We start from the raw sequence: 16,768 nt of genomic DNA on the forward strand, positions 1-16,768 counted from the left end.
TGTAGACCAGGCTGGCCTCGAACTCAGAAATCCACCTGCCTCTGCCTCCCGAGTGCTGGGATTAAAGGCATGTGCCACCATGCCTGGCAAGTGGAAACCTTTTAAGGAGCTCTGTTTGATACAATTTCACTGTTAACTGTAGATGAATACAAGATTCAGATCTTGTGTCTATTCAGACCTTGCACATTGGTTTGATGAGCAAGATTTTAATGGCCTTGAATGGCTGCTGGAGTTCATCAATTGCTTAGACATCTGGAATACAACCTACCTTAGAAGCCAGTAATGGTTTGGTGTCTTCTATTTCAATAACGACTTCCCGGCATGGAGGTGCAGACATCAGGGAGGCTGCAAGGCAAAGAGCTTTGTGATCTAGGACACTTGGAACAGCATACTGGAGAACATTCCATCCCATGGTCAAGTAGAGCAGCCACAAAATGGACGATAAAGTTAACCTGGGTGAAACTTTTCGATGGGGGACTACACCTGAATGTGGACAATGACCCAACCACGTGCCACATTCTCAGAGTAGGATAGGGTTTTAGACATTTCATAGGAGACTATGTGGCTCATTTGTCTTGGTTTGGGGTAGTTAGATCAGTTCCTATGCATAAGGAGCACTTGGAAGAGAATTGTGTTGAAGACCAGAGAGATGGCAATTCAGGTAAAGGTGCTGGATGCCAAGCCTGATGGCCTGAGTTTGATCCTCCGAACCTACACGGTGGAAGGAGGAGAGACTTGATTCCTGCAAATGGCCCTCTATCTGCCACATAGCAACACACACACCCACACACACACACACACACCCACACCCACACACGCACGCACACACACATGCACACGCACACACATATGTGCACACACACATGCATGCATGCACACACATGCACGCACACACGCACACACATATGTACACACACGTACACACATTCGTGCACACACATACATACTCATACACCATTAAAAACATCGTGTTGATCATGTAGGAATGGGCATGGAGATGGAGAATCTGTGTCTAAAAGAGCCTCATTTTCTTGGGAAATGAGATAGAGAAACACAGAAGAGGAATGGAGGAAGACAGGATAGATAGAGAAGGTGATTAGAGAGAGGCAGGGAAGGGGAAGGGAGAAGAGAGGGGAGGAGAAAGCAGGGATGAATCTCTTCGGCAGTCTGAAGCTGCTGTTGCCTGTCCAGTCCTTGCTCTTCCATGGCACGCAGAGGAAGGAGGCCTATGCCCCGACCTTACATGCAGTTTCCCAGATGGATGTAACTCTGGATTTTGAAGTAACAGCAATTGCTTGGGAACAGGCTCTGGAGTCACGTGGTTTATCTCAGTTAAAGGCAGGTGCCAAGGTCCAGCCTGATGCAGGCAGGGGTGGGGTCACGGGAGCATCACGGTTTTTGTTTGTTTGTTTGTTCTTTACATTGAAGACCCCAAGAGGTCCTAGGCCAGAACCCAGACAGAACAAACTCCACCAATCCAAAAGACCTGTAAGCCCACCCAGGCATTGGACATGTAAGACATGAAGGCTGGGAAGGACGGTACTTGGGGCGGGGGGAGTGAGGTGTATCTATCTTTAGGTATTGGGTTAATTAAGCACTGTGTTTACATGCTCTCATTTAGCCCTTCGATAATTTTCACTATGCTATAATCTCCATTTTAAAGATAAAAGCATAAACTGAAGCTACAAGAAAGCAGATCATTTGCTTCAAGTTAAGCCGTGGATGGAAGTTCATAGCCTAGATCTGTTAGACTCTAGTTTCTATGTTATCAATCACCCAGAGCCTACAGATGAGCGGTACTCAGGAAGTGTCAGAGAAACAGTTCAGGTAGAAGAAGGAACCCGACATTTACTGAGCACCAATGGTAGACTGGTTGTTTTAAAATGGGGTTTTGCATTTATCTGGCACCTTCGGATAGATGAGTAGCCTAGAAACTTCTAAGATTATCTCATCTGCAAATACAGGCCACTTCAGTCACACAGGACACAAGAGCCAGATGGACAAGGATGCATGAACACCGCCATATGCAAACTTACTCCTGAGTGGCAGTTCTCCATTATCCTTACTATCCTCCAGTAAGCAATGTCTGAAGGACACAAAACACTTGCCTGTGCCTGGTATATATTTTTTCTTCTTCTAACAGATAAGTTTCAGAGTCTCTGTAATATCAATACCAAGCCTTCTGGTGGTTGAACTAGGACTGGTTTGTGACTTACCTGCTTAAACAGAAGACATTCATTTCAATCTTGATAGCTTGAATAGAATTTTCAGGGACAGGTGAATAGACTTTTCTAGTCCTCCACTGAGGTCTAACCTCACGAAGCCAAACTGTTTGGGATCTTGGACACTAAAGTGACTGAGCCTCAAGCCCTTAGTGCAGTGTTAAGTATATGATAAACTAAAACAAGTGTCTATTGAATGGGAAAGAGCAAAACACGGTATCGTTAGCTATTTATTAAAGACTCTAAGTTAAATATTATAGCCTGCCCTATCTTACATAACTATATGATCTAAGGTAAATCATTTAAGGTTTTTCTGTATGTATAACAATGGAATGGCTTTCAAATAACCTCACAAAACCTTTGTGAAACATGGATGCAGTGGGCCCGTAGACACTTAAGTTGGTATTGCAATCTCCTCCTTAGAGCTGGCCAAGAAAAACAAACCTAGCGTTTGAAAGGGAGAAGTAGGAGAAAGCAGAGTCCAAGGCCATCCTGTACTAAAACAAAAACAAAAACAAAACAAAAAAACAAACAAAACCCCCCAAACAAAAACCAAACCAAACCAAACACCCCCCCCCCCACGAAACCAAACCAAACCCCCCTGAAGGAAAAATCTCCTGTGAAGGTTCGTGGATGGAATCTCCGTCTCTGTACACAGGAGGCCCTGGATCTTTACACCAAAGTATTTAGAGCACTGACCCACACACACTCATTTTCTTGTTGGGCTCTTGCACTTTGAGGACAAGATTATTTTGGTCGTTTGATCTCCCCAACATTTAGACCAATTGATGACATTCTACGAGCGCTCCGTAACTACTTGCTGGAGGCTGAATGCCTCCATCCCTGTTGCTGATGTGGGAACAGCATCCCCTGAATTTCGAGGATCCTTCTTCAAAGGCAAATAGGAAAGGTCATGTAGCAAGCCACATTACCTCAAAGGTTATTCCAGGTTTATACAGGAGTGAGGCATGCCAGAGGGTAGCCTCTTCAGCACTGGAGTCTGTCCCTCAAAGTCCCTCAAGGGTCCAGGCTGGCTGTACCACTGGCTCTTAGCATTTCCTTGGAAGAATTGCCTAGTACTCTGTAAATCAGACCTTGCTTTTTCTGTGACATCTAGAATATGGTTTGTGAAGACTCAATCAGACCAGGCACAAGAGAAGCTAAATAGTTTAACATATAGACGTGCCTATAGACATACCTTTTAGTTGTGGTACAATATCCTCCTTTCCTGCATATGGATCACACCGAAAGCGGTCCAGCTGGTCAATGGTGCATTGGCCGACCACAGGCTTCCGCCCAAACTGCCTGTGATCAATGACCTTGATCACCAGTGGAGGCATATACAATTCTTCCTTGGGCAAGAACTAGGGACCAGAAAAACAGATGTCCTTTTTCGTTTCCAGATCTGACAGGAACAGCTTTGCCAGTCAGTTCCCCCAGGGGACCAGCCCAGATTCTTTTTGCCCATTAAATCTAACCCAGAGGGACCTTCCTTGGGTATTTCAGGGTCTGAGGTACTTGGTAATCGGTTCAGAGCTAATAGCGTACTCTTTCAGCCTGGCTCTGGAAGATCAAATCCTATCTCTGCCATCACAGAGAGCATGGCCTTAGGGAACTTTTCTAACTCTGTGTGCTGGGTCACTTCATCATTCATAGTTGAGTTGTGGAATCCATAGGTGAAGCACTTAGGCTGTACTTGGCAAGCATAATGTGGAATGAGATTTTTGTCACTGAGCCCAACTCCCTCCCACAACCTTCTTCCTGAGGTGGAATTTCAAGGGACTAGATCGTTTTGGTCCCTTGATCTCCCCAACATTTAGACCAATTGATGACAATCTATGAGTGCTCAGTAACCACTTGCTGGAGGTTATAGCCCTGTTGCTGATGTGGGATGGATCCTTCTTCAAAGACAATAAGAAAATTCATGTAGCAGGCAGAACTTTGGGCCTCTGTTAGCCATGGCTTAAGTGGAATTTAGGAATGGCGGGGCCATAAATGAAACTTCAAAGGAAATAGCAAGCTGGAATTCCTTCGATGCTAGAAGTCAAAAGCCAAAATGGGATGCTCATTTTGCCTTCGGTGCTCCTGGGATGTGGGGGCCTTGAAGACACTGCCCTGACTGGAGAACATGGGCTGGCCTGGAAGCTTGACTGTGGTTTGGGTTAATATCCGTCGCTGGCCTTGCACTGGAATAGAGGGTGGGGTGCTCCCTCAGTGCCTCCTCCCACATCTGTTGACCAAAGCTAGGTTGTAGACTAGAAGTGGGAAGGGGGGGATGGAGGAGAGTGGGTGAGGATTGGCAGAGTTTCTTAGCAGTGACTAATTAGGGATTCTGCTTCTACGTGTCCATATGACTGTCCATCTGCAGAATCATGGAGTAGAAGGATCCCAGTCCAAGCTCTGGCTACTCACTTGCTGGGTCCTCCTGTACACATTACCTAACCTTTTCATTGCCTCAAACATGAAGGAAAGAGTTGTAGCACTGAGCTGGCGTTGTAGATGAAACTAGACCATGGCCACAAGCACAGAAGGGTGCACACTTGCTCTGAGGCCAGGCAAGTCATTTCTCCTCTCTAGGCCTCAACTGCCTCAAATGTAAAATGAGAGGTTAAACCATGTGGCCCCAGTGTTCAAGGGTAATATGTTGGGGATATGAAGGAAGATGAGCTGTGGAAGGAATTGGACAATTCTAGTCTTCCATTTTTGTATGTCCTTATTGTAATATTTTGTATATCAATGCAAAGATGAATTTTTTTATTCATAAAAGTTAAGGTTTGCTGGATGGTGGGGGCACATGCCTTTAATCCTAGCACTTGCTAGGCAGAGACAAGCAGATCTCTGAATTTAAGGCCAGCCTGGTATACAGAATGCATTCCAGGACAACCAGGGATAAGCAAGAAAGTTAAGAATTTAATTTCTTTCAAAATGGACAAGTTGGGCGGTTTCCACTTGCTCTAGTTGTAATAGGTGGAGGTGTGTGAGTCCCATCTGACCCCTCACAATTTTGACAACCAGAGGTAAACTTCAAAGGAGCAAAGAAGGTCCCATGGCATGGACTCAGTCACAGACTACTAAGGCCATGCCACATCACCCGCACTGAAGTCCTCCACAGCTGTTCCTTCCTAGACATCCAGATCCTAGCGGGAAGGTTCTGGTCCATGTGCATTCGCACTAGTCAACAATCTGGCCTTGAGGGGTTCACTCAGAGCCTATAACAGAGGCCAAACACGTTCTGGAGAAACGAGTACTGCTCATAGATACTTCCCCATCACTGGGGCTGTTTAGAGCTTTCAGTAACTGGCTACAGATGACCTAAGGGGGGAGAAGTCTCCGACACATTTACTATAAGGCTGGGTTTTTCAACCTGCATGGGCTCATGCAGAGTCTAGATACTGTACCACTTTCATGAAGAGAACAGAACTTGGGAAGTTGGGTGTCTTCTTAAGGCTTTTGATCACCACTGATTCTACTCTCTCTCCTCCACATTCCACCACCAGGCTGGGCGATGTGACAGAAGCCATCTGGTAGTTTTTCATATTTCTTAAGCCCCAAGCTAGGATCTGGGGGAACAGAGAAGGGAAGTAAACCTGACACATTACACACACAGAGATGCACTCTCACACATACGCGTGAGTGCACACACACACACACACACACACAGTCACATGTACATGCATGCACACACACACACTTGCACATGCATGCACACACACACAAACACACACACACACACATGCACACACACATATATGGAATAATCCAATCTCAATCACACATTCATCTAAAATACCAGTGCATATTATCTTCAGGTGCCTGTGGAAATGCAGAGAAAGTGGTTTTGGTCCTTCCCTTTTGCCAGATAGCTAAAGACAAAGCAGGACAGCTGTAGATGCTGCTGAGTCAGTCAGCATCTCTAGATCTCATCTGCAAACAGGACTCATGTGAGCCACTGTGGGGCACTTCGGAAGATCAAGTATAAACCTCTTGCATGGTAAATGGCCTGCAAGCATTCCAAGCTGGTAGCTGCTGTTTGAAGTTCCCTTGTGTCTGTTTTTGAACGCACAGCAACACAGAGGAGCTAACAAGGCTTCCCTTATCAGGACCAGGAGGTTATCTCCACAGCCTGGGACTGCCCTAATTATCTCCCATGTCGCCACAGTCCAGATGTTTCCCTTCCCCCCCCCCCCGACCTCCTGTCTCCTTTGCAGACCTTGTCGTTCACACGGCACTTTCTCTTGGGTTATCTTTTCTTTCTCTGGTGAATCCCCCCCCCCAAAGAAATCACTGAAATCTGCTTCTTGTTGCTTTGTTAAGGTTTCCATTTTCTATGACTATTTCTATTGGGGGGGGGAGGGAAGCAGATTTTATAGGAAGTGAGAGACAGCAAGAAAGCATGCAGCGTGAGGCATGCCCTACACTAATGGTCCTTGCTCTTAGATGCACCCTCGAGTAAAACTCGGAGAGAATACGTACCTCAATGGCAGTGAGCTGGACCACAGGTCTGATCCCCTGAGGGACCATGTATAAGTTTGGTGCTCTTTGAGAGGGGAGGATGGGAAGGTTGGAGCCATCCTGTGGAACAAACGCAGGCTGTCAACACTTCCCGTTCAGTAAAGCAGAGAGTAGCCAGAATTACTGAGGTGCTCTAAGCGGCTTTCAGAATCCATGAGCAAGAACAAAGCGATACCTTGTTCCTCAGAATCAGCTCTGCTGTTACAAGGACATCCCCACAGGCCTTGTCTCCATTCATGACAGGATGCCAGAGAAGCTTAGGTGTGACGTCCGTTTCTGAGTTCAGTTTCACCAAGGGAGTGCAAATGCTTCGACCTAAAAATTCATCTTTACCCTAGAGAAGGAAACCACACTCAAACTCCTGGTCAAATAGCCCTGCAGACTAGTGCCCTGTCCCCAAGTCATCTGAAACTGTCCTATCACCTACCACTTGGTCATTGTCAAAAAGTTCTATGGTAACGTTGGGTGGGTTCTGTAGAACTGTTTGGGGTTCCCCAAAGATTTCAACCTCATCGAATATAATGGTTTGATCCCAGGTGGGGTTCAAGGTGGAGTGGATGATCTCAGTGGTTTTGCTTCGATGGAGGAAGGAGACATGAGCGTATGGATCTATGGACAGAAAAAGATATTAACAGTAGAGTCTCGGAGAAGTCTAACTCCTATGACAGCGCATTTCAAGCAAAGACTTTTCGTCTGGACATAGTGGTCATATGCTTTGAAGACAAGGAGTCCGGGAAGTGGGGCACCACAGAGGACAGTATCATGGTGAGAAGCGTCTAACGGGAGGCCCTGACGTGTGCAAAGGATTGCCTCTCTGGAGTGCACTTATCCTCATCAAGGTTCATTGGGCACACAGTCTTTCACATACATCATCTAGAATACAAGCTTTGCAACCAGACACATCTGGCCTGCTGTGCCCCCATGACCTTGGAAGAAAAAGATTTAACCTTCCTAAGCCTCGGTTCCTCCCTCTTTGCCACGAAAGTAATTTCTGTTTTAGAAGAGAACCTATTACCCATGTCACTGATAAATACCGCTCATTTTTATGTTTTTGTTTCTACTGTTTTGATAAACTGACAAATATAAGTTTATTTTATGCTTTTGCTTCTACTGTTATCTATACAGAAAATTTTGTGTTTGCGTGCTGGGTTTCAAGAATATAGCAGTAAATAGGAAAGGCTTAGTTGCTCTCAGAATTTACAACTTGCAACAGGACTAAACATTTTCTTTTTGCCCCACTGATAAATCTTGTATCCAACTGGGATACAAACATCAGTGAAGATTTTTTTCTAAGAATTCGGATTGGTTCTACAGTGAGAGAGTGCCCCCTTGTGGATACTATTTGAAAATGTCCTCAAAAACATTTTGAAGTTGTGTTCTACAGACTAGGATAATCTTGATCAAATTTTTAGACCAGATCTAGATAATCTGGTCTAATATTATTAGGAAAGGGAATAATTAACTAATAATGTGTAAGAAGAGTTCTTGTGGCATGAATAAGAATTGACACAGTGCACGATATTATCAGACAAGTGTTTTAAGAGCGGATTCCATAGAATCAGGGAAGCTTTGCCAGCTTGCAGGTCTCATAGTAGAATGTCTCTAAATAGCCTCTACTCTATTTAGGATAGGATGGCTTCTATTCTATCCACATCGACAGAGCGTATCCAGAAGCACATGTGAAGTGCCAATGTGAGACCAGGGTTGAAGGCTCAGAGTTACATAGGGCTAGAAGGTGGCCAGGGTAGGGCTTGGGGGAGGGTGGGAGAAGGCAGCAGAGGAGGCGAAAGCATACTACATAAGACTCACAGACAGGTGCCATGGGGTAATGGGTCAAGTATGTGATCTCTTTCATCATCTTGAAACTATAACTAAAAAGTGTAAAGATTCTTAATTTACCAATTGTCCCAGGACTCAGGTTTAAAACGAAGCCATGCACATAAAGAGAGGTCAGAAGTTGCTCTTCAGGGAACTTTCTTGCTCAACCTGTGTTTATTAGTGTTTAAGGGCCTCGTGTATCCTGGGCATCTCTAGCACCCAGCAACAGTTCTTAAAGCAGTTGGGAATTCCTCAAGTCATGACTGGGTGGTTCTCTTCAAGCATACCAACATAGTTGCTACATGGAAAGGGTTTTATTGTAAGAAATGAAGACAAAACAAGATACAAAACCCACTTGGTGAGCAGTCGATCCAAGCTAGCCTGCCATGTAAGAGAGTAGTAGGGATTTTCCCTTCACCTGAAAAGCTGTCCTTGTCCAAAGCCATGAGGTTCCTGGCTTGATAAATGTAGCAGCGCAGGTGGTAGATGTAAACTCCTGAAGGGGAGGCGATGAGAAACAGGACACTGTCAACAGGATTCTTCTCAGCTCTTTGGAGGTGACACATGTTGCAGTCACATGGGTCAATTGATTCACTTCCCCGTAGCAGAGAGCACACATGTTCCCGACACAGTGGTTTCTTGTAAAAGGACACTCACAGTAGTCCCCACATCCATGGCTTTCATGGCTCCTATTTCAGTTGCCCGGAACCGATCTCAGGTTACAAACATTAAATGGAATAGTCCAGAACTATACAATGCACAAGTTTCATATTGCAAGCCCTGCAGTGTGACGTCTCAAAGCACCCAGCTGCCTCACTTGGAATGTTGATTGTGCCTTTGTCCAGTCTGTGTGTCTGTGCTGTATAAGCTGCCTGCCTGGTAGTCACTCGGTAGTTCCTTGTCTCAGTTAGCAAACTGACTGATGTAAATAGCATTGCAGTGCTTGTGTTAAGTAACTCTCATTTATTTAATTAAGGCCCAAAACAAGTGCAGTGGTACTGGCTGCTTTACTGCAGTGCATTTTAATACCTTCCATATCTATCACTAGTTACTGTGCTTTATCTGTTACTGTGCCTAATTTATAAATTAAACTTCATCACACACATACACACACACACACACACACACACACACACACACGTTTGACAATTTAAAAGTAGGCTTGGCGGGGGGGTCTTAAAATGGATTTTATACAGATAAGAGTCAGGCGAGTGTGTAATGGGGGTGTGCTCTAAACTACTATATTCCAAGTGTGGCGCTGCAAACCTATAATCTCAGCATGCAAGTCAAGGCAGTCTGGATTACACATAGAAGACCTGCCTCCAAAGAGAAAATGAAACCAAATAAATAATTGCTAGAATAACCCCAATGCCAGCATGGTGATCAGAGGGACATTAGTCCCATTGTGACTTTCCTGGGTTTAGTGCACAGCTGTTCATCACAGACTTTCAGATGAGCCTAGATCTCTAGCAGTCACTGAGCAAGGTCTCAGTGCTATGTGAGATTCATGTCTGGGACAGTTATCTGCTAAAACTTTCTTTGACTTTTAAAAATGTTCAAACTCTTCTTACCAATGCACCCACTGACACACACTATATTGAATGTATGTATACAGCACATACATCCACGCATACCCAGACATACAGATACCCAGGTACACAGACATACACACAATTTTTGAGGGTTAGTAGAGTATTGTGACTGACTACATAATTTCAGAACTGTGAATGTTTGAATATCGGGTACATTTTAAGTCCTATTTACATATGCCACTACTAATAACATTCTGAAATTCTTGAAGGGTGGCATTGAGATTATATCTTCCTTAAAATTTTAGCCTTTTCTCCATAATTAAGATAATAATTTAGCATTTTCTAGCCAGAACGAGTGTATTTTAAACAGAAATTAAGACCAGTAATTTGGTCATTCTTTATCCCAAGTAGTTTTTTAAAATGCATTTTATGAATCCTCTTCATGAATATTTCTTCAGGAAGTGAAGAAATAGAGTTTCCTTCATCTGTGTAGATGTATTATAACATTTGAAGATTTGAAGAGTTTTCTAGAGATAAAAGTGGCAGACACAGAGTTCACAGCCATGCTTAAAACTTACTGTCGAAATTACAGGAAACAATGGGTGTGTTTGCTCCAAACACAGTGGTGGCGCTGTGTTTCTGCTTCTCCAGGCTCTTCTCATCTCCATCCTCTGTGGTGTCTGCCCCCTAAAGTAGGAGGAAGTCATCATCATCATCATCATCATCATCATCATCATCATCACCACCATCATCATCACCATCATCATCATCACCAATCACCATCATATCACCATCGTAATCAACCAAGCCATCTGTGCCTACAAAAGTGCAAGATGCTTCCTGAAACTGGAGTCCTGGAAAACATACTAGAAAATTGCTGGGAGAGAGAGATGTGTCTTCACTGTCGTTCTGAGGACCTCTCATGGGGTAGTGTTTTTTTTTTTTCCTAAGATGGGAGTCACTGGACACTCAGGCCGTCCACTTTTCCCCCATCTTTGCAGCTGTGAGGCACTGGGGTTATAGGAGCCTCTCTGGGCTTGGCTGTGCTTTCTACCGAACTCACACACTTCCTTTACACCATCATTAATCACACTTTAGCTTCTGGTTACTTACAAGGGCACCTTCAAGTTTAAAGATGGCAGCCGCACCATGTGTCTCAGAAGGAGCCATTTTTCTCCTCCAGCGCCTGCGGCGAAAGGTGTCTGAACTGCGCTGTTTCCAGTGGAATTTCCAGCCGATTAACGAAGCATATTCCCAGCCCTCTCGGTCTTCAAGTTCTTCCATGGCCTAAAATAGAAGTACGGGCGTGGTGGCGCGTGCCTTTAATCCCAGCACTTGGGAGGCTGAGGCAGGTGGATTTCTGAGTTCAAGGCCAGCCTGGTCTACAGAGTGAGTTCCAGGACAGCCAGGGCTACACAGAGAAACCCTGTCTCAAAAAACCGAAAAACAAAAACAAAACAAAAAAAGAAGTACAGCATTTTATGACAAATAATAATCTTCCTCATATTGATAAAGTAGACCACTTGGTCGATGGACAAATATGTAGTCCCAAAATTCCCCTCTCTGTCAAGTACTGGGCGAGGAGCCAGGGATATGGTAAAGAAAGACAAGGGGGGCTCTGACTTGGCAGAGCCGAGGGACTGTAGGGAAACGGAGAGGCACCAGGCAACTGGAGTAACCATTCACGCACAGGCGTGGGTGAGGATGCGCGGGTTCTTTCTCAGATTGCTCATGAGAACACATGAGTATGACACTGTTTGGAAAGAATTATCACCTGCATTTTACATATGAATAAAATGGTAACATCCCTTAATATTTAAATGTTCTGTTAATGCTAATACCTGAGGTTATTAGCAATGATGTGCTAAATCAGAGTATACTGTTTCTGTGGCAGCTAATCACCGAGTACAGTACTTTTAAGTTAAACATGATTTCTATGCACATGCTCTGTTTTCAATGTTTTATTCTAGTCCTCTAACACACCGAAGCTCCTGTATTGTGACAGACATCATGTCCTCAAGGAAGAGGTATCACTGAACAAAAAGACAGCTGTGGCTTTTGTCTCCATGTATTGGACACTTGAGTGGCCAAAAATTTCTCACGTTGCAACTTCTAAGTGTCTTACAAGTTGACCAGATGGAATAAATGGAAAATAATACTGACTACTATTGATTAATCTAGAAATAAGAGCTTCATGTAGGGTTGCTATTTGTGTATGGTCTTTAATTTTTTTTCCACTTCAAATAAACATAAAGTACACATTTCACATGATCTTGTATCTTCCTTTGTGATAGTCTGGTTAGTGACGATGACATATTTTGGGTGTCGTGTCTGAGAATAAATCAGGTTAGAGAATATGGTTCAAGCCTCTGCAGGGCTCATGGGAGGAACTGGGGTTTCCGCCCGGTGGCCCCGTGTTCTTCCAGAGCCATGTTGGTAATCATGGGGAAAGAGAAAGGAAAGCAAGTCTAGGAATGTCTCACCCAATCAGGATGAAGCAATGCGTGTTTAAGACTCATTGATTCTACCACACCCTATCCTGGTAACATGGTAGGGGGGATACCAAAATAATGTAGCTCTATTTTTGCTCTCTGGAAGCTCATTCCTGTGTAAAATGTAATTTCATAGCTCCTACGAGAATTGAGCCTTTAGAGCAATAGGAAGAGTTCCTGTTTAGCATCAGTCTAAACAGTTACTTCCTGGAGATATGACCTAAGGCAAGTCTATTTCATGCCTATGAACTCCATCTGTGGAATGAGCAATGCTCAGACTTTACAGCTTATGCATGATGTATATGTGTGCCAAGTGTTCTACATTATGCATAAAACATATGGTTTATTGTCGATTTCATATTATTAGTCCACTTAATCCACTATGCAGTTTAAAGCCTTGTAATGCCCTAATCAAATTAGGGTATGGATAGTCTTAGGTCAACTACATACAAGCTAGAGTAATTTGGGGAAAGGGAACCTCAAAGGAAATAATGTGTCTACCAATGGGCAAGCCTGGAAGGTGTTTCCTTAATTAATGATTGATGTGGGAGGGCCCAGCTTACTGTGGATGGTGCCGATTCTGGGCAGGTGGTTCCGGGCTATAGAAAAGCAGGCTGAGCAAGCCATGAGGAGCAAGTTAGCAAGCAGCACCCCTCCGTGGCCTCCACACCAGCTCCTGCCTCCAGGCTCCTGCCTCGAGTTCCTGCCCTGCCTTCCTTCACAGTAGACTGTGATCAGGACATGTAAGCTGAAATATTAACCCTCCTCAGGCTGTTTTCGGTCATAGTTAAAGTCTCGCTCCCAGGGTTTGAATTCCGCATCTTGTTCCAGGTTCTGAGGTAGACTATTCTATATTCTATTCCTATTCTGCCAGCACAACCTCCAAGTCTTTTTCTATCCCTTCTAGATGTCTCATCCGCCAGGTTGCCTCAGCATCTCCTCGAGGGCTTGTGGGGACACAGGTTACTGTGTGGGCTCTCATCCCCAGAGTTGCTCAGCATAGGCCTAGGTGAGGGATGTCTAGCATTCGCAGGTACGATTCCAGAACCCAGGAATCAGATCCTTGACTTGTAAACGGCTCTGCAGAAACAGCCCTGTTGCTGGAACTCCGCACAGTGCGGTGGGCAGAGCACGTGGTCCAGTTCCCTCCTACCGCCCCTCTTACCCTTGTGGTACTAGAAGCCGTCTGTGTCAGATCTTTCTTGCGTTTTCGGACCAGTCTCCGCCGCCTGTGAGTGTGATACATCTTCTCTGCTGCAACCCAGGATTTGGGCTTATTATCAGGAGGAATGGTAATTCCATACTCCCAGCCTGCAACAGAGTTTGAGAATAGTCACCCAAAAGAGATACATCGTGTGTGATCAGCAAAATATAACTTGCTAGGAAAGAACATATCTTTCTCCGCTCACAGATGTTCTCTGCTACGGTGACTGTCACGGGGTTGAGCATACCTAATCTGAAAATACAAAGTATGCTATGCTGAAATTTTGGGGGTGCCATTATGCCACAAATATTCCAAAATCTGAACATTTTTTAATTTCTCAAACCAAAAACCACTTCTGGGCCCCCCAGCAATTTGGCTAAGAGGTACTCAACCTTTCTGCTTCTTAGGAATTGAACCCAGGGCTCTGTGAATACCAGGAAAGCACTCTGCCATCCTTAGCCCTTCAGTAATGTTTCCCGCAAGCTGGAAAACCACTTGTGTTCCAACATGACAACCTTTAAAAGGCAAAAGACACACAGCTATGTGGTTGATATGGAGTTATTACTCATAACTGCTGTTATGTATAGCATAATCCAGTATGTGCCTCCCAAGCAATTCAACATCTATCTGGACAGTTACATATCAACCCCACTCTGCTTACATTTTATCACATCTCAGAGGAACAAATCAATGTTACTTTTCCTTTTGATAGACCTGACCATTTGTAGAGAAAGGTATGTATTACTGTACCTAGAAGCCACATTGATCAAGATCGCCAGTGGGATGACATGCAAGACATTTTGCCATTCTCCTACCTGAGTTCTGGGACCTCTAAGGTTGATTATCTCAGGTAGATTATGGAGTAGATAGGAAAGAGAAAATCCAAGCTCTAGATCTCTCCTATATTTCTATTCAGGATTTGTAAGTACCCCAAAGTCCTGCTGGCTAGCCCTAGAACCTCCATTTTCCACTCCTGACATCTCCTCACCCAGCATCTGTCCATCTGTTCATCTGAGTCAGATACTCATTTGAATAGGTGTGGATTACACCACATGACCTAGGTGGAGCCAGGGTCCTCCCTCCCATGGAACCTTTGCTCTGGTTAACCGAGGCCTTTCTGCAGACTCGCACTCAGGCAAGCAGATGTACATACCTTTCTCATCCACTGCTCGATTTATGTCATATATCCATGCGTCATCCTCCCACTCCCAACCTGGAGGGCAGGTCATCTCATTGGGGGATGCTGCCTTATCTCCATTCTAAGAGACAGACAGATACACAGACACACAGACAGGTGCGAATGAGAATCACAGGTGAGGAAAGTTTCCTGATATTTAACTAAAGAATCTGTGTATCTTTATAGATACCCCATTGAGATCAACTTTATTTAGAAGGCCTCTATTTTTTTACTTACATACAAATCCTACATTAAAATCACACTTCTCCAGTACCTTCTGTTTTTACTATTAGAGAATAGTATTAAGTTGAATCATGTGAAATTCTTGGTTTTGTAAGCTAAAATGGTCAAACATTAGCAATTTCATATGGTCTCATTTAATACTATTGGATGGTGCCACTTATCTTTATGACAGCCTATTCAGGAAACAAACAAACAAACCAAAAAAACAAAAAACAAACAAACAAAAACAAAAGAGACCAGATCAAGCATTAAAATACATGTGTTCAAGTTCAGAAAATGCTACCAGAGACTGATCATGTGAGGTTGAGCAAAGTTTCTACTAAACGTTGACTTGGGTTTACATTAAGACTCAAAAGAGTTATGGTGACAAAGGTCATATATAAAGGACATAAAGGTGGCTGTACACATGGGAAGTGCCCAGCTTCATGTTAGATTAAGAGAATGCGAAGGGGAACAACAGCAGGTACCACTGTCTATGGATCAGCAAAGTCGCTGTAGTGGGATGGGCTGGAAGCAAAGTGCCCCCTTGTGCTGCTGTTGCAAGAGGGTACCCTATCCCTGCAATGCCATCTGGTGAGATTATCACAACACCTCTATGCATTTAGAAGTTAACACACAGTTGCAAGGATATGTTTCTGGGCATTGGCTTTCACTGGTTGTGTAAAAATGGTTGTTACAAGATATTCACTACTGTCACATCTTTTATAAACACTGAAGATAAATCAAATCAAAACAAAACAAAACAAAAATTCACCCCAAACTAACAAACCCTAAATGTCTATAAGATAAACAAATAAATGACATCAGGGGCCTATAACCAAGTTCATAGCTCTGGATTTACGGTTATCAAAAGATGACCTGCAGCTGGGAAAACGGCTCAGTTAATAATTACTTCAGAAGCCCAGCATGCATATAAAAGCTGGGAGTGAAATTACACATCTGTAACCCAGCACTGGAGAGGAGGAGATGAATAGATCCCAGGAGCCTGTTGGCCAGGTAGCCCAGCTCAGTCAATGGGGCCCAGTCTCACTAAGAACCCTGTCTCAAAAAAAAAAAAAAATGAGGTGGGGAGTGTTGGAGGAAGGTTAACTATAGGTTGACCTTGTCTCTACATGCACATGCACATACCTGTATGTGTGGCCCTGTGAACACCCACATGAACAGGTACACACACACACACACACACACACAGGTGCTCAAATATAGCATTATGTGAAAGTACACCTTGTAACGTATATGCACAGCACACTTCTGCTTAGAAGAAGAGACAATACACGTGTACATGAACAGACACCAGCAACCGTGGTTATCCTGTGAAGGGCACTGTGTGCGGGGAGGGATAGTTACTTCTCATTTCCTTAAAAGCTATTTAAATTTATTTTTAAAGTTTTTTTTTAAATGTGTTTAAAATTTTTATTTTTATTCGTGGGATGCTGATCCATAGGACATAAGAGTTTCTCACGGAGGCCGCAGGAGGATATTGGATCCCAGGCAGCTGCCGTACGGGTGTTTGTGAGCCCCAGTATGGGTGGGAACTGAACTCCAGTCCCTTGCAAGAACATCAGGCA

The 16,768-nt window shown here is 44.1% G+C and overlaps 1 protein-coding gene across 4 annotated transcripts in view; it reads right to left on the reverse strand.

Moving 5' to 3' along the window:
- Myof (myoferlin) overlaps window positions 1-16,768 on the reverse strand; it is a 147,459-nt gene that overhangs the window by 32,493 nt on the left and 98,198 nt on the right. For all 4 annotated transcript variants that reach the window (XM_021211174.1, XM_021211167.1, XM_029535054.1 and 1 more), the window contains 11 exons: window positions 14,934-15,039; window positions 13,742-13,887; window positions 11,198-11,371; window positions 10,663-10,771; window positions 8,971-9,048; window positions 7,162-7,343; window positions 6,910-7,068; window positions 6,696-6,794; window positions 5,621-5,782; window positions 3,421-3,586; window positions 269-345 (listed from right to left, as the gene is read on the reverse strand). In XM_021211174.1, coding sequence (XP_021066833.1) covers window positions 269-345; window positions 3,421-3,586; window positions 5,621-5,782; window positions 6,696-6,794; window positions 6,910-7,068; window positions 7,162-7,343; window positions 8,971-9,048; window positions 10,663-10,771; window positions 11,198-11,371; window positions 13,742-13,887; window positions 14,934-15,039 — 1,458 coding nt within the window. The remainder of the gene's footprint in view (window positions 1-268; window positions 346-3,420; window positions 3,587-5,620; window positions 5,783-6,695; window positions 6,795-6,909; window positions 7,069-7,161; window positions 7,344-8,970; window positions 9,049-10,662; window positions 10,772-11,197; window positions 11,372-13,741; window positions 13,888-14,933; window positions 15,040-16,768) is intronic.

Source organism: Mus pahari, chromosome 1 (genome assembly GCF_900095145.1).
Source record: "Mus pahari chromosome 1, PAHARI_EIJ_v1.1, whole genome shotgun sequence".
Classification (NCBI taxonomy): Eukaryota; Metazoa; Chordata; class Mammalia; order Rodentia; family Muridae; genus Mus; species Mus pahari.